Source organism: Homalodisca vitripennis, unplaced genomic scaffold (genome assembly GCF_021130785.1).
Source record: "Homalodisca vitripennis isolate AUS2020 unplaced genomic scaffold, UT_GWSS_2.1 ScUCBcl_1206;HRSCAF=4532, whole genome shotgun sequence".
Classification (NCBI taxonomy): Eukaryota; Metazoa; Arthropoda; class Insecta; order Hemiptera; family Cicadellidae; genus Homalodisca; species Homalodisca vitripennis.
In genome coordinates, this window is record NW_025777350.1 from 45,857 (window position 1) to 64,507 (window position 18,651).

General features: G+C 35.0%; 1 protein-coding gene across 1 annotated transcript in view; it reads right to left on the minus strand.

Annotated features, from left to right (window-relative positions):
* LOC124371284 (phosphoinositide 3-kinase regulatory subunit 4-like) overlaps positions 1 to 18,651 on the minus strand; it is a 60,245-nt gene that overhangs the window by 23,908 nt on the left and 17,686 nt on the right. Inside the window, exons 6-9 of the mRNA XM_046829625.1 lie at positions 16,150 to 16,251; positions 14,166 to 14,292; positions 10,652 to 10,827; positions 10,420 to 10,557 (exon numbers count right to left, since the gene is read on the minus strand). Coding sequence (XP_046685581.1) covers positions 10,420 to 10,557; positions 10,652 to 10,827; positions 14,166 to 14,292; positions 16,150 to 16,251 — 543 coding nt within the window. The remainder of the gene's footprint in view (positions 1 to 10,419; positions 10,558 to 10,651; positions 10,828 to 14,165; positions 14,293 to 16,149; positions 16,252 to 18,651) is intronic.

The following is an 18,651-nucleotide window of genomic DNA, read 5'->3' on the forward strand; positions in this document are numbered from 1 at the left end:
GGTCTGTAATTAATAAACCTTGTTCTTCTATTTCAATATCTATTTTTGGACTAACCATGTGCTTATTTATTTGTGATACACTCCAATACAGATTTGGATTTATTAAGGAAGTTCCAGGAAGATGGTAATGTTAGATGAGCAGTCTGCAACGATTCTTAATGTGAGGAATTGGAGGGTGTCCATTGCTCTAGAGCAGGTCCAACTGAGGACGCGAGGTGTGGTGGCTGATCATGGGGATCAAGGTCCTTCAAAAGCTATTAGCAACTAATCTCCCATCTCACCACTTGGTGGTCACGAGGATGACAAGGTAGATATTACTGAACCGGATGGAGTTCTAAAGTAATGATGGGAATACACTTTCCGGACTGTCATTTACAACAAGGATTAACCACTAGAGACCTGCAGGGCATGCCACTCACTCACAATGGAGTTTAGCGTGTCATGTAATAACCTTCGGAATGGTTGAGTAGGCGATCAACTCTTACTAATCTTCTGGAAGAGATAGAGTAGGACCGGTTTGCTTGTAGGGAGGATTGGATATTCTACTTCCCCAGATGTGAAGACTGTTCAGGACGTCTGTAGCCCTCAGGTACATTTCTCTATCCTGGAAAGTATCCAGGGTTGTGTTTATACCGGAGGAGGTCTTGCCTGGATCAGCCTAAGCTTCTTGGGCCAATATGTCTGTCCTCCTTTCGTCTCAAAACCATAGAGAAGATGATTGCTAGGGTTGTTTGAGAGTGATCTCTTCTCTTGGAGAGCCCTCTACATCCAAATCAATTAGTATGCAGGATTAAGATGGCGCTAGCAGCAAAATAAGTAGCTATAGGTGTTTTTCTGAACATCAAAAGAACTTTTGACAACACAGGCACTCAGGCCATTGACAATCCAGTCTCGAGACAAATCAAATCAAATCAAATCAAATTCTTTAATTTACATATTCTTTTGAGAATAGTATTTAAGTCAAATTACAATAATAACAGTAACAAGAAAATAACTTTTAAAATACATTAAAAGTAAAAAATCTCTGTTGATAAAATTCTTCCATCGAATAAAATGGACGTTCGATAAGCCATTTGTGTAATGCAGGTGGTAGCTCCTCTTTCATTCTTGCTTCTCAGATCTGGAGGTAGGAGGTTGTGAAGTTTGGTTCCCATGTATGACGGTTTCTTCTCAACTGAGTCCGTTCGGTGTGCTAGAAGATTGTACTGGGTGCTGTTTCTTAGGTTATATTGGTGAACTTCGCCTCTTCTAGTAGGGGTTTTTGCTATTGCATGTATCACAGCTTCCTCGATGTAGAGAGAGACAACAGTAAGAAGTCCAAGTGATTTAAAAGCTTCTCTGCAGCTGTCGAGTCTTTGCAGTCCTGCGATAATTCTGATTGCTTTTTTTTCTGTTTCTTGAGAACCTTTTGCATGTTAGTGGTTGAAGTTCCACCCAGGCTAACAGTCCGTATCTTATGTGTGACTCGAAAAGCGCAAAGTATGCCACCCTAATTGTTCTCTCATCTGTTATATCCTTTATCCGTTTCATCGCATAGAGGCTGGAGCTAAGCTTTGTGCATAAATTATCCACCTTGAGGCGTCCAAGAGAGGTTCTTGTCTAGAGTTATGCCCAAGAATTTAGCTTCATCTTGTTTGTTTACATCTGGTAGGTTTGGGACTTTGTCAGCTTTTCTTCCAAGAAAGCTATTTGAGTGGTTTTAGCTGTGTTAACTGCAAGGTCGTTATTGTGGCAGTATTGGTAAGCCATGTTCAAGGTTACATAGGAAGCTACTTCTAGACTTTCTGTTTTTGGTTCTTTAAATACCAGGGTGGTATCGTCAGCATACATTATAGTATTACAAGTATTTTCCAAGTTGTTGGGGAAGAATCAGTTGTGAAGAGAAATGAAGAGTACCGGGCCCATTACTGATCCTTGAGGAACACCTCGGTTTACAGGCTGCAGGCTGGATCTTGCTGTTTTGACGGTCCCATTTTCTGTATGTCTTAGTTCTACCCAATTGAGTGCGGCCTTTCAGGTAGCTTATATAAACCATTCTTTAACTATGCCTGATAGTCCCAATGTTTCTAGTTTTTTAATTATTAGCTGGTGATCCAGGCAGTCGAATGCCTTACTAAAGTCAAGACAGATTGCAGTCGTCAGGTTTCCTTCCTCCAAGCCATCAACCAAAGACTCTACCATTTGGGACCTATTGCTGTTGTAGTAGATTTTCCTTTGGGTGAAACCATGTTGGGAATCGCTGAGTAGTTTTGTTCTGTGCAGTGGTTCAAAAGTCTGTTTAAAACAACTTTCTCGTAAATTTTGGAGAAGGTCGATACAAGAGATATTGGTCGGTAGTTGCTTGCTTCGTTAGTATTTCCAGATTTGAATTTTGGGAAGACCTTTGTAGTTTTAAGCTGGGAAGGAAAATGACCAGTACTTAAGGATTTATTTAATTACATCAACTAAAGGGAGGTACTAGTTCATTACAGCAGAGTTTAAGGACTTTAGATGAGATTTCATCCATTCCGGATGAGTTTTTTGTTTTTAGCTGGTTTATGATTTTCTTGATTTCTTTTTCACTTGTATCTTGAAAACTACAAAAACTGTGGAGGTTTGAGGTATATTCATTAATATGTTTTTAGTTTTAAGATTTTTCTGTGGTAGTAGTGTTTTTTCTGCAATGCTTGTGAAAAATGTATTTAAAGTGTTCAGCAACATCTGTCACTTTGTTTATTTGTTTTCCATTTACTTCCAAATGTATTTGTTTCATGTTAGTTTCTTTTTTGGACCATGATGAATTAATTATCTCCCACATTGCTTTTGATTTGTTTTCAGAATTCTGTATGTGGTCTGAGCTTGCTATGCTTCCGCAGTAGTTTTAGATGGAGGTCATATGTCTTTTTATGTTCAGACATTAATTGTTTGTCATTTACGTCTCCTGTAATTTCAAATTTTCTGAGTGCTTTTAAATATTCATTTTTAAGTTTATTGGCTTCAGGATCAGATAGAAATTTAAGTTTTTGTTTATGAGATATTTTTATTTTCTTCTGAGGGCAAGCTGATTTTAGTGCAATGTTCACGATGTTTAAGGAATATTTTAAAAGCTACTTCTGCATTTTTGGTGGAAAGAACAGTTTGCCAATTCCTCTTTGCTAAGCAGGTATTTAAGATTTTGCAGGTTATTATTCTTGAAGCAACGTCCGATTCGGAATTGAGTGCTTGTATTCGATTGCAGTTGACAGCGCAGCTTTGGGCGGTGTGGTCTGACAGCCCAGCGTCAATTACCTTAGTGGTAAGCTGCTTAGTATTCATGTTAGTGCAAATCCAGTCAATAGAAAGTTTTCTGAGAGGGAAGTGATTCTTGTTGGAGGAAGCGGGAGTCTGACTATGTTGTGCATAGCAAGGGTCTCATTTAGCATAAGATTTTTTATTTGGTTTTAGTAAGTCCACATTAATGTCCCCCCATTAATAAAGTGGGGAGTTTAAAATTTTTTTCTCTCAATGAGTTCTGAGAGGGCACTGGAGTGGCTTCTTCCAGATTGCGCATCAGGTGATCTGTAAGTACCTAATATATACAAATTGTTTTTTTTAGTTTAATATTTACGAGAGAACTGCTTCAAATATGAGCTCTTTGCAGTACTGGGGAGATGTCTATGGTTTCTGTAGTGTTGTACTCAAGATTATTATTTACATAAATACATACACCACCTTTACGGAGTTCTATTCTACTAAAGTGAGCTTTTAAGGGAGAAACCCGGAAACATGACAGTTATTTGATTTTTTAGATTTTAGACCATGTTTTTGTAACTATCTACATCTGGTTTAAGTCTACCAGATGTTGCAGTCTATTTATTTGAGACTTTTCCTGTGTGTGTTTTGGTGTGTAGAAGTATCAGTTGGGATTTGTTACATTTTTGGACTGTAGTTTAGGTGTTTGATTTAGTTCTTGATTAGGGTTATTGTGTCGTTTAGAAGATTGAGATTTTAAGTAGTTTCTTTGTGATTTTGGATCTCCTCTAAAAAACAGTTGTTATTTTGGATTATGATGTCTTCCTTTGGGGAATAAATTGGTCCTGGGGTTTTCTCCATTGTCTGAGGGTCTTGGTTTAGATTAATGAAATGTTCTATGTATTGACCATAAAAATCTTCAATAGTTCTGGTCTTTTTTCGGGACGATTTACTGCATTCATAGGAGGTTTTTCTTTTTACAAAGTTGTTTGTTTTGGTTTCTCTAAAGATGTTTCTTTTGCAGTCTTGGTAGCTGGATGTTTTGTTTTGCGGGATTGATTTCTTTGTTTCTTTGTTTCTTGGTGTTTACCGCTTAAAATATAACACCTAGACCACTTTGAGGGATTTTTTCAGTACGATTTTGGCATTTGTTCTCTGTATTTGGAAGCTTTAAGGGAAATGCTGAAAAAATTTTTTTGCATTCCTTACTTTTTCTAAAGCTGTTTATTGTTTGGTTTGGTTTTGAGCATTTAGCTATTTTTGAATGTATTGTCAAGACTGCCCGAATAATGCGTTCTTGATTGATTGTGTTTCATGTTTCAATCAGATATTCCATTTTATCTTGCCTTAACTTTAGTTGTGTCAGTTCCAGTCAACAGATAAGAGTTGGGGGACAATATTGGCAGCGGGTTGGTATCGGGGATATTTGTCTCAGTCTGAGGGGGTCTGTATTGTATCCACAGTCCTGATAGCTCCTTGATATTTTCTTCGTTATGTTTTTTCCCGTAATCCTTCTAGTGATGCTATGATATTAGAATTGTTCATTTATTTTGAGTTGATATTCTTTAATCATGTCATTGATTTGATTTTTGTCATAGTTTTCAATGTTAAAGTTAACTCATCTCTAAGCATTTTTTCCTTTAACCAAATTGTTTTTCTATTTGCCCAATCGTCTCATTTAGGAGTTTCAATCCTATTAATTAAGAATACATTTTTTTTTTTCCAACCTCTTCAATGTTATCTGATATTTATTCGTCAGTGTTATTTTGTTTATTAATCATCTGTGCCAGATTAGAGTTTGTTAGGTTTAAACTGTATAGTTCCTGCTTGAGATTATTATTTTCAATTAGCAACGCATTTCCAGCCTCTGCAGCCAATATGGTAATTGTCTCAAGGTCAGTTGTATTTAGATCTTTTTGGATTTTCTAGTTGTTATTATATATTTTCTAGTGATTGTGTTATTTGAGTTCCAAGCTAGATTGGTACTGTTGTGATTGCTGTTTGTTGTTGAGTTAGCTAAAACAGATTGGTCTGAAAATTCAGTTTGTTTTTCGAGGGCTCTATAGCCCTTTTAGCAACTATTGTAGCTTCAAGAGCTGCTTCAGCATCACTTAGGGCCTTATTAAATGTTTTATTTATGCCATCTTTTGTTAATGGGATTCCGTATTTATGGACATTTTCCTTATAAGGGAAGAACTTTAGAATCTTTTACTTCAGCCACTGTATTGTCTCCAAAAAAAGAAACGTTGTATTTAGTAGTGTTACTTTTCATTGGTTCAAGTACTTCCATTATTTTTCCTGGCCAGTGTCGATAACCTCTTATTTTAGCGAAAACAAAATCTCCTTCAGTAAATTGAGGCATCTTGGTTATATGTCTACATGATATTGATTGTCTGATATGTGACTGAATAAGGGCCCTGCTCACAAATAGGGTGGTTGCTATTATGGAGCAAGCATCAGTGCAAGGACTACGAAGGGTTCTCCCCAGAGTTGGGGTTGGTTCCCTTTCTCCCCTTTTGTGGAACCTAGTTACAGACAACCTGCTTATTCTTGAACAGTAGTGGTGTCTTCGCACTAAGGTATGCCAAATACATTGTGATTCTTGTGAGTGGCAAATTCAACACAATAGTCCTGGAACTGGCCAGTGCTCTGAACATAGTGGGAAACTGGTGTGATAGAATGGGTCTTAGTGTCAACCCACCAAGGCTGTTGTTGCCTTTATAAGAAGATGTCAGTAGGAGGGTATTGGTCCATTCTTATTGAAAGGCTTTTCCATCGAGATAAAGTCTGAGATCAAGTACCTGGCATCATCCTTGATAGGATTCTGAAGTAAGGATACCATCTGGAAAGGGTTGTTGCCATATGGAAATGGTTAATGCAATGTAGATGTGTGGTAAGTGGGTCCTAAGGACTTAAGCCGAGGCGTATTGGTTTTACGTTACACTGATTAGACCTGCACTAATGTTTGGGACTGTCATCTGGTGGCCTAAAAAGAAGTCAGGGTAGAGAAAGCTAATTAGGCTAGCTACTGGAGCCTTTCAAAGTACGCCAAGCGTAGCTCTAAACTGCTGTCTCAACTTCGCCTCCTGCACATTATCATTCAGACTATGGCCAAGAGGAGTGCCTACTTAAATCTTCAGCAGGCAGGGGGTTTTGGTTGGCCTCACAGGCTGTAACAAGGGGCACTACAAAATTATCATCCTGATTTACAGGAATGCTTTGCACTTGTTCTTTGATCAGATGCCTCAAAGGTTTTCCTTCAACAAACCTTTTAGGGATGTGATACCTGATAGAGAGGCTTGGTCAGAGGGAATGAAACCTCTTCCACTAGTGGAGCTTGAATAGTTTACAGACAGCTCTAAAACAATAAGTGGCTCAGGCAATAGGATTGTGGGAATGTGACCATGCAGGGAGTTGGTGATATCTATGGGTCTATTTTATATCTTACAGCTTTTCAGACAGAAGTCACAGTCTGAAATCTGAAAAGTACAGTCCACAGCAGTGGAATGTCCTCGTGAGAATCTTCATCTGTGGTATAAGAGTAAGATGACTAGCATTTTCACAGATACCCAGGCGGCATTGAAAGTGTTGGACTCTTGTGTGTTCAACTCTAAACTTGTCTAGGATTGTTTTCAATTTTTTTCTTCCCTTGCCACAATAATAAATGTAACCGTTTGTTGAATTTCTGGCCATGGGGGATCTCTGGGAACGAAAGCTGGCCCTGGCCAACTTGGGCCAAAGTCCAAAATGACAGAGCCTCAGCCGTTCTGTCGTATTACTAGGTCTGAATCCTTTGGGGCTGTCTCGAAGTGGGTTCACACTGAACATGAGAAAAGGTGGAGACTTCATCAAGGTATGAGGATGAAGAGAATGTCCTACAGTCGCTTTCCCCCGGGGTGGCACCTGACTATCTCTCTTTAACCCTTTTAAACCCCGGCCATTAAATCAAGTGATGTGCAGAAATCCCAAGCAATTTTCAGACAAAATGTAAGGGTTTTGGTAAAAAAAAATTCATAAACTCACTTTATTTTTTAAGATATTTAGGTAATTCTTTTTTTTTACTTCTTTATACATGTAAGTTTAACCATAAAATATACAAATTAAAATTATTATTTTGAAAAGTAGTTTTTTTTTTTAACCCTTTTTACTCGCCGACGTCCGACATATCGTGACGTCGGCAATTTTGCCGGAAAAAAACCGCCAACGTACGATATGTCGGTACGTCTGTTTTTTATTTATTGTTAGCTGGCTACTGTTATGTTCAACATGCCGAAATATTTCGGTTATTTTTGGTTTGTTTTAGGAGGAAATGGATAATGAAGAAAAGCGCATTGTGAAGAGAATCTTTGGATTTGTATTTCATTTTCGTCGTCTTTGACTAGAATTGACGAACTACCTAGACAGCTGTCAAAAACCAGATGGATCGGGTTTAGATTAACTTGAAATTTTTCGTTCATTGTTTGTTGTGTTTAGCAATGTTATCGAAAGTTTTTTGAAGTGTTACTTTTGTTGAATCAAGGATAAATTGAGTTAAAAGAGTTACATTCTAACTCTCCTGTGAGTGACGGGAACAATAATTAACAGTCTAATCGATGGTGGTGTAAAAGTGCAAGACCGAACTGAGTGACAATTTTCCTTCAGAAATTTGTCCAGATTCAGGATGCCTGAGAACGGATTTCCAGATATTAGTGTTAGGGCTATTGATGACAATCAAACAAGTGATTGTGGATGGACACTGATGACAGATCTGACTTTATCTTACCATCAGATAATGAGGAGTTATTAGATTAGTGAGGGGAATGTGACCACCAGATAAGTTTACCTTCCAAACTTCACACTGGTAGGCTTAGAGGGAGGCCTTACCAGTTTTGGGGGGAAAATGCCCTCATAGTGCAGCTATGTTGTCAAGAGTAGCACCTTCAAATTTGGTAATATTGTTCTAAGCAATTTTGCTCTAGTTTCTAATGATATCATGCTCAAAATTTTGTAGTATAATTTTAAAAATAAATTATCAGATGCCAAACACAATTTTTATTTTTTTATTATTTATTTTATCTTTACATAATTTTTAAAAATTAAATAACGACGTTTGTCTTCAAATTATAAAATTTCTGTTTATATTTATTTAAAAAAAACAGTCATTTAAATACGAGTAAATAAAGTAAAAACTTCATGCCAAAATCACTAATGAAAAATACAAAAAAGAATACAGCCATTTTTTTTGTAAATGAATGCACCAACAGGCGATATTCCCCCCATGTGGCAAAATTTTGACTGGTACGATAAAAAAATGGCCGGCATTAAAAGGGTTAGCATGCAATAACTATTACATAAAGATGGAAAATAAATAATGAAAAAATTTCAAGTTATGAATCATGGAAACCATATATTATAAAAATTAATTGACACAAAAATTAACCATTCATTTTACTTTATGATAATATTTAATCCTTAATAAAAAGGGGAAACAAACAATTATAGGCCTACCTTAATTTACACAGTGGATGGAGTAACAATCAAATTTTTGTAAACGCCGTATTAAATTTTTTTCTTTTTTGGCCATTTCTGGGGCAAGGCAATGTAACAAGACCTTTGAAATTTCACAGTACTTTAAAAATAAACATAAAACCAAAAGTTATTTCTGACAAAATAACTAAAACTGTTTCATAATCATCAAATTTTAAAAAGAGTTTTAAAACAATATTTTTACATCACTACATACAAAATGTAAATTATTCAAAGATATTCCATCATCTCAAATGTTCGTCCGCACTAATCACATCCACACCATTTGCAACTAGGTTTACTAATTATTGTATTTTCCACTTAGGGTAGACTTTGAAACAATGTATTTTTACTCATTTTGAAATAAAACCAAATAAATAAATCTAAACATTTAAACTGCCGGTACTTTATACTCGCTTTAACCTTAAAAAAACTGTGAAGGGAAAACGGGAAGTATTTCACAAACCACGTGATTACATGCTGAGCAGTCAGTCTGAGACGAACTGCAATTGCTCAGTCAACAGACTGACAAAAATTACGAAGTCAATACCGATTACAAACTAATCATATTTCGATGCGAAAATATCTTTGTGCACAAGTCCTGTGAAATTTTCAAAGCATTTGGTGAAATAGATGTTGGCCAGTAAAGTATTAAAAAGTGCAAACGTCCGCACTATAACGGACGTCGGGAGGTTGACGCCATTTTTACGACTGTCCGTATAGTTCGGACGTCGGGGTTAAAAGGGTTAAATTAGATCAATAACGTCTTCTCAGATTGTGGGCCTAATTACGGAATATGGTGTCGCCTGAGTAAGCATCTTTGTAAAGTTGGCATTCACCGGATCCACAAAGTCCATTCTGTAGAATGGACGGGCAGGAGGATACTACTGAACACTTGCTATCTGACTGTTCTACAATAGCAAGGGAGCGCTACACCATCTTTGGTAGTCTGGACAAAGGTGGTGAATTTCTCCAGAAGGACCTGATCAGTTGTTTTTGGCGGTTTTTAGAACTTAGACTAAAAGGATTGTGGAAAATTACAACCAGAAACATGAAAAAGAGATTTTAAAAAATATATGACATTTGTATTCAACTGTTGTACAAAAAATATTCAACCAAGATTCATGTGACATCTGTCTTGAATTCGAATTTATATTATTTTTGTAAATTTCCGAGTTTTTTACACTTTTTTTGTGATTACATGTTATCTTTAAAATTTAAAAAAGTTTGCCACCATGGTCCAAAATATTGGTAACAATACCAGCTATATTACATTCTTTATCATAAATGTTAATTATAATGTAATCAATAGCAGATTCTGACTCCATTGTGATTCTAGTATAAAAATTTATTTTATATGTTAGGTTGTTTCCAAGATAGACACAAAATTGTAATATAATCCAAAAAAATATTAATATAATTATAATATTTGTTTTATAATAAATTTTTATACTTTTAAATGTAACGCAACAAAATGTTTCAAACTTTGTTAAAAATAATTTAATATTTTCATTATGTGAAGATATGTAAATAAATATCTGTAAAAAAACTCAAATCGTTTTCAAAACACTCCACCAAGCAGAATGTAATGATTAAGTAGCATGAATTATAAGTTTTTTAAAGTACTCCATTATCTGCAACTGTCTTCATTAATTTTAATTGATTTTAAAACAGACCAAATATAACAACTTAAATATACATTACCTGATACAAGAAGTGACCAGAGATGTAATTATGACCAATGGATCATCATTTATGCTGCATTGTTTCTCCTCTTTTTTATTTTGATTTACACTCTCTGATCTCATCATGTTGACAATGTTCTTAATATCTTTTTTTAGTCTACAACAAACAAACAAAATCAGAACAGGACAATGCAGATTTCTCTGTTTACTTTAACATCTGTCACCAACAAAAAAAATAACAAAGAAAATACCTTTCAATCTTCTCATCTGGAGACAGTATCGGTGTAGATGAGGAGAATATAAGCATGTAGGACTGCAGGAAAGTGTAGAAATAGTCAGGAAAAACTTTCCCTCTCTCTTGAGACAAGTAGTCTTCCGCCGAGAGTCTCTTACCTGCCTCTCGCTGCACCATGCTGCGTACTAAGGCCTGTAATCAGATATTCAATTTACTACCTGGTCAGGGCATCTTCAATAAACCCAATAAAAATGTGTAATTAAAACTTTTTGACATTTGAAATGAAATAAAAAATCTCTTTATTCATGGCATTGTATACATACAATTTGAATGGCATCGACTGTAGAGCAATAAATAAGAATTAGTTTAGAATGTCACAAAAATGTAGAGATAAAAATTTATTACAATTCATTCTTTTGAATTCAATTCAAAATATTACTTTAAACAAACACAGTGACATACCTACAATGTATTGTTTTTAAAGAGCTAAAAATGTATTTTGAAGGTGGTTAATTAACTTCCATCCCATACAAGAGGTCCTTTTCCCATAAAACTTCTGCCTATGATTAGCAATGTGGGAATCTCTCCATAATAAGATGGGTGATTTGAATTAAGTGTTGTATACACTATTGATTGATAAATAGAACTACTATTTATATTTAAATGTTAAAAATGTACTTTTACAGATTCTAGCCATCCAAGTGCAACATACTTTATAATTATGTTGTGGTGTTTTTATAACAATATAAAAACAAATGGCAAGTTTTTTATTGTTAAATTTAATAACACTAAAGTGAATAATAGGTAACTTTATTGTAATCGCTAATTTTTAAACAACGTTCTAAAACTTAAAACATTAAGAGAACAGTGTAATTCATCTTATATTAAAAGATGTTACAAGTCAAGAGCCATGTGGAAAGTGATGCTTCACTATTGCTCAAATAATCTTGGCCTCCTAGAAGTAACTACTGTACAATAGAATCAGGAAAATACCTAGGACTATCTTTGGACTAAAACTTATCTTGGCAACCTCATTTTAATCAACTTAGTCATACACTCAAGAGCAGTCTTTATGTAGCAAAAAGATGACACAAATTAGCACTAAAGTATCTATGACAGGAGTAGTTACAACACAATGTACACAATGGGTAGTTGATCATGCCATTTTGGCATTGTCCAGAAATTTACATCTTTTAACCCTTTGGATGCCAACGTACCGGTATTACGGCCGTCGGCTACTCAACTGAAAATCGCCAACGGCCGTAATATAGGTACGTCACGTTTTTCACCTGTAATTTTCTTATAGTTCATCTTATTGCCGCGAAATTTGGACTAATCGATAGTCGATTAGTTGCTTTGCAACCACAAAGTAGTTAATTCGTTTATGGACTGTTTGTTTGGTCGTATTTGAGCTTCGCAGCTGTTGAATTGTTTTGTCGAGATTGAGGTTACGTTCGTGTTGCTATGCGTTGTTTACGTTTGTAATTCTCTCATTACTTTTGATGTTAGGGCATTTTTACTATGCCCCTTTTATTAGATTCATTGGTACTTTGGGATTATACAGACCACACCTAGACATGAATCGTTATTTGACATTTAGCTTCAACTGATTAATAGATTAGCGTAGAACAATATTTCGTCGATATAAAACAGGAATTGTCTTATCGCAAACCCCTCCCCATCCTCAGACAGTTGACATTTAGCTTCTACTGATTACTAGATTAGCGTAGAACAATATTTCGTCAGTATAAAACAGGAATTGTCTTATCGCAAACCCCTCCCCATCCTCAGACAGAGGTCAAAGTCGAGCGGTGTAGTAGATAACGTGATTGCAGAGTCTCGCCGCCCGTTCGCTTTGTTGTACTTTCGTATTTTACCCCTAAATTTCTCCAAACACAAAAATTCAACAAAAACAAACATTACCAAACAAAAACTAAACTCTTTATTGAAAAAAAAACACACACAAAACTTGTCATTATTCTTGATCAAACTCCGCCACCCAAAATGCGAGTGCCTCCGGCCGAAGGTGCTTCCGAAGCTCGCGCTGATGTCAACGAAAGAAAAACATCCCTCGAGATAGTATCTATCAGTAAATATAATTCTAGAGGGGCTGATCAGAAATATAAATTGAATTGTAATGGAAAGGCAATTATGTACCGTGCAAAAAACTTAAATAATCATGTGATGCCGCGCGGCCTGCCGTAATCGAGATTCTCGAGAAAGATAAGATAACAGCGACCACAATACCGATCACAATACCTGGAAATGCTTGTTGATTGATGGAATGTTAGTTCTGTTACTCAAATACATCGTTTTATAATGTTCTAAGTTCATTGAAAAAAGTTTAAGCGAATCTGACCTCATTAACAATTGATAATCTTTGTAAGTTTGTAATTTTGTAATTAAAAAGTTGTTTTTTTCGTTCTACAATGTTTGTTTATAATATATCTATAAATTTATACTTTTGTGTTTTTCATAGTGGTGTGGTTGGTATAATCCCAAAGTACCGATTTGTATAGTGTCAAATATTGATTTGTGAATATAGTGTAACATTACATACAACGTCCATGCAAATTACAAAAACTGTGCCCGTGTCACATTTAGTGAAAAAAATCATAACTGGACTTCTATATAAGGTAGACTTTTGAAATTTTGTAATTAGGTTACGGGTTAGATATAGTTTACTAGGATATAACAGGAAATCAGCATAAATTTTCTTTTAAACCACTTATTTGTGCTAAAAAAAATGTTTTTTGGAAATTTTAATTTTTTTTTTCTTAATTTTTAACTTTTTTATAAGTTTAAATTACATTTATGCAACTAAAATTTACCAACAGAACAAGGGCATTTCATAAGCAAAATAATGGTAAAAAATCATCAATATCTGTTAAAAAATAAAAAAGTTATGATACATTTAGTGAAAGCTTGCAAAACTGCTGTAAATGCCCTTGGCGTTTCTGGGTAGTACTTTTGGAAAATGGGCTGGCATCCAAAGGGTTAATAAAAAATAAAAAAATAATTTATATTATTAAACTAATTGAAAAGTATCTGTTCTAATAAATTAAAAGTAAAAATGAAGTAGTTCTTGAAATTAGAGGTTGGTAAAATTTGGAAAGTCTATTCAGATCGGATTATTGATTAATGTTATTGCCACACATTCTTAACCACAGTTATATAATAATAGTTTTAGTTACTCTTATAGCCTAATAAAATGTTGAATGTTTAGTGTTCAGCTACTCAATTTAGGCAAAATAAGTAGTCTAGGAACAGTGCCCAGATTTTAACATCTGAACATTAACCCAGTTTCAATGAGAAGAAGATTGGAACAGTGAACAGTAGTGTACATTCACAAGTGCAGTTTCAATGACACCGATAGTGTGTAACTAATAGCAACCCATTTTCAATTATTTATGTTTTACATAGTTTTGAAAATATGTATCATATATATCATAGCACTGTCATCTCTGCTTTGAACCAGTCCCCAACCCAAAAAATGCACAAAACAACAGCAGTTTTGTTGTCTCTCTTACCCTGACACCAGTGTCCTCTATCTTCTCCAGGTGCTTGTCGACAGAAAACTCGCCACTGCGGTACGCCAACAACTGAGAGAAGTCAAACGGAGGCTGTCCATCAGTGAAGAGTTCAATCAAACAACATCTACAATTTTACAAATTCATATTATAATAATACAATAGTTTTTGTTTCATTAAGTACTGAAAATCTTAACACATATTGGGGAGTTAATGCTTTCAGTGTCTGACTATATTCTTCAACAGGCTACTGGCAACTCACTTCTACCGGAGATAGATATTTTCGACTGTAGTGCTCCACGATTTAAGAGCTTGATCATCCCACTCCCATCAGTGAACAGTTTGGAATAGGCTATAACTGTTGTCTTTAGGTTAATCTGAGCTATTTGTGTATGCGTTTAATTCAATAACTTCATTTTGGTAATTCTACTCTTTTTCCTAAATATGGAGACAATGTGTTAATATTTTTCCTCGTATCATGTTATTCATTGCTAATGTGGTTCATTCTGTACGGTTGGAGTTATTTCTTATTTTATTTATATTGGTTGTTTTCATTGTATTGTACTATTATACGGGCTGCTAAGGTGTTGGTTTATTTATTTCAAATTGCAACCAATTTAGTAGTTATTATTTATTTATTTTGGTTGATTTGTTACTCATTAAACATCACTTTGATACAGGGTCTATTTATAGTATTGTTATACTGCTTTGTATGCATTAATATTTGTTATTATTTCATAGAGCTTTATTTGCTGTCATCTGTATTGAGTTTTAAAATGTTATTGGTCACCAAGTGCTTGAATATCTGAATGAATTATCCACGATTACCGGATATGACACCCAGTTTATGTTTATGACATTTATGTACCACTGATCCCACATAACTTGGAAGAGTTAAAGAACAGGTAATGCCATAAGATCATTGACGAAGGACATGATTGCCCTTCATAGAGGAGGAATCTGAGTATCAATGTGATACTGTTCGTGTTGCCGATGAAGGACATATTAAACATCTGTAATCTGAACATGAAGGGTTTGTAAATGTTGTGTGTAAAGTTTAATAAATATATACATTCGAAATATATATATTCATTTTGAAACACCCTGTAATCCCTTAACAAGAATCTGTTTCATTGCTGGAGACCAATACTAAGTATAAGTAAAGAGTCAAGTTTTTCAATAATTACCAAGTTATTTATCTACTGACAAGCTTCATGAACAGAAACAATAATACCTATTTTTACTAGACAATCTAAAGTTGCTATTAGTTTATCTTTAATTTTTAGTAGAACCCACCTTGCTGGAGAATCTTTAAGAATAGCATTTTCTTTCAGTTTTAAGTGACATTAATCAGGAAAGCACCCTAAACCACTGAAAACATCTGCATTCTTCTTTAAAAACTCAGTTTTTTCTGGGTTTCAACAGTACTATTTGTAATAGGTTGTATCTTTTTATCAAATCTAATCTACACATCTGTAGACCTAATATTGGATTTGTTTCAATACTACAAATCTAACAACAATCATTGTATTTTTCTTCTCTAGCTTCAGTTGAACTGTTCCCAAGGGTTTAAAAAAAAAGTTTAATACTGGTTTTACTTAGTTTATAGTTTTTATATATTTTATTCAACAAATAAATGTAGATAATATTTATTTCGACCCCACTACCCAATTTTAAATCAACATATTTACCCGTAATTGTAACTTATTTCTAAAACTGCTGTTTTGAGTCAATAGGTGATTTTACTTGATTTATATTAAAAAATTTTAGTGAGTGACAAATTTCATAAGATTCAGAATAAAAACCTATTTGTACATTTGAAGACTCATCATTTTCATCAACATGAAAATAATCCTTTTAATCTTCATTTTACACATATTTGAAAAATGTGAAATGTGAAATTTGAAACATTGTTTTACATAAGCTGGGTAACTTTTGAAATTATTTTTTGTTACAATTAACATAATTATAAAATAACAATTACCCGGCTGAAAATATGTCCATAGCTGGTGTGAGATCCCCCTTTTTTATGTTTTCCTCAGAAGGCAGCAATTGACTCATATCTGACGCTAAACTCTTGATAAATCTGCAACAAATATATTTAAAGTAACAGTTTGTTACAACTGCATAAAAAAAAAACTCAACAGAATAAAACCATTACATGATAGAAAACAAAAAGACAGCCTGCAAACCATCCTGCATTTATGAGTGGCGTGAGAAATACAGGAGTAGCCAAATGGTTGCTCTATCGACGCACAGTGGGTCAAATTCAGGTCTAGGTAGAAGAACTCTTACTGAATAAATTGAAAAATTGCTTAGCAATTTACCCAGATAACTAGTGAATAAATAAGGATCAGAGGAAAAAAGTCACATCTCTCTAATGAAACAAACTTGAGTTCTAGTAGCAACTTGGAAGAAGCATTAGATATTTTATCATCTGAATTGGACAAAATAACATCTTTTAAAAACCCGGTACTCGTAATAGGGGATGTCAATGTAGACAACCTGGTTGGCAAGCAACGACAGAAGAAACTTGGACGATATGATTCACGGCTATGGACTGAGCAGACTTCACCTACCCCCTACAAGAATAACCAGTCACAGCAAGACTTCTATAGATTTCATATGCACAAACATTAACGAAACTGAAATATCAACCAGAGTGCTAAAAACAGGCCTCTCAGATCACACTGCCCAGTTATGCTTTATCTCTACAAACATGACAAGCCCCACACAGACACAATCATACAAAAGACAATTTAAACACAAGAACCGTAGAAGAACTGAGGTATAATCTACAAGCACAGGACTGGTCACAAGTTATGCTCACAGACAATGTGGATGCTGCTTATAAAGCGTTTCATGGGATCCTCCAATCTGCAATGAACATAGCCTGCCCTCTCAAAATAGTAAAACATAAAAGAAATCCCACCAAGAAATATATGGGATGATGAAAGCCAGGCGCTAAAAAATGCATACTTTAGAAGCACTAAATCGAGAACACATTACGGGCCAATCCTGACGACAAAAAAGAAACAGCCCAAAAGGAAAAAATCCTACGATTTAAAACTAAAAACACTAAGAAAACAGCTTAACTCCTCCTACATTGAAAGATCTGACAACAAATCAAAAGCCATGTGGAAAGTGATTAATAATGAAAGAAAAGAGAGATCAGAAAAAACTCAACTTGAACGCTTAAACATACAGGACTATACGCATCAGACTCTCCAATAGACATTGCCAATTACTTAAATAGCTTCTTTGCTACAATTGCTGACAGAAACACTTGATACCAAAGGGAAAGGAAATGAACAACGAACAACAACACACACAATAGAACCAAATTTACATACCCCAAATACCAAGACTAATTTTTCCAGGAGACAAATGAAATAGAAGTTCGGAGACATCATAGACACCTTAAAATCAAAAACATCAACAGGAGACGATGAAATATCTTCTAAATTGGTCAAACAATGCAAACATGAAATTATCAACTCCACTAACAACTATTATAAAAACAAATCACTTTTACAAGGGACTTTTTCCCAGCGGGTTGAAACTCGCAAAAATTTATCCAAAATATAAGACTGGAGCAACTGACGAAGCCACCAGTTATCGCCAATCTCACTTATCTCCACTTTTTCCAAAATCCTGGAGCGAGTAGTGCTAACTAGACTACTGGACCATCTCAAACAGCACCACCTTCTTACTCCGAGACAACATGGTTTTGTAAAAGACAGATCTACAGCAACAGCACTGGTCCAACTAATTGAAACCATCATTGATAAATTGGAAGCAGGATATATAGCCACAAGTATACTTTTGGACTTTACCAAGGCCTTCGATTGTCTAGACCACAAGCTCATTACAAAAAAAACTGCAAACTCTGGGAATCATTGACAAAGAAATAGACTGGTTCAAGAGCTACCTCAGCAATAGGACACAGATTGTGGAAATTACTTACACTACACACAACACAGTCAAAAAAGTAAATCTGAACCACTACCAGTAAGCAGAGGAGTGCCGCAAGGCTCTGTTCTTGGACCTGTCTTGTATATCCTTCTGACTAGCGACTTTCCAGAATACCTTCAAAACTATTGTGAAATGGTAATGTACGCTGATGATACAGCCCTTATTGTAGCAAACAAAAACAAAGATCAACTAGACATTGACTCCTTTGTAGCTTTCAATATGGCTAAACAATATTGCAACCTAAATGATTTGGTTTTAAATGAATCAAAAACCCAACAACTAATTTTTACAGCTACTCAAAATAACTATCATGGTCTCCCAGAAGTAACTACAATAGAATTTCGGAAAATATTTAGGACTCACCTTGGACCGAAATTTATCTTGGGAACCACACATCAACCAGCTCTGTCAAAAACTAAATAGCAGTCTTTACGCAATAAGGAAGAATTGCACAAATCAGCAACACTGATGTAGCTATGACAGCATACTACTCGTTGTTTGAATCTCACTT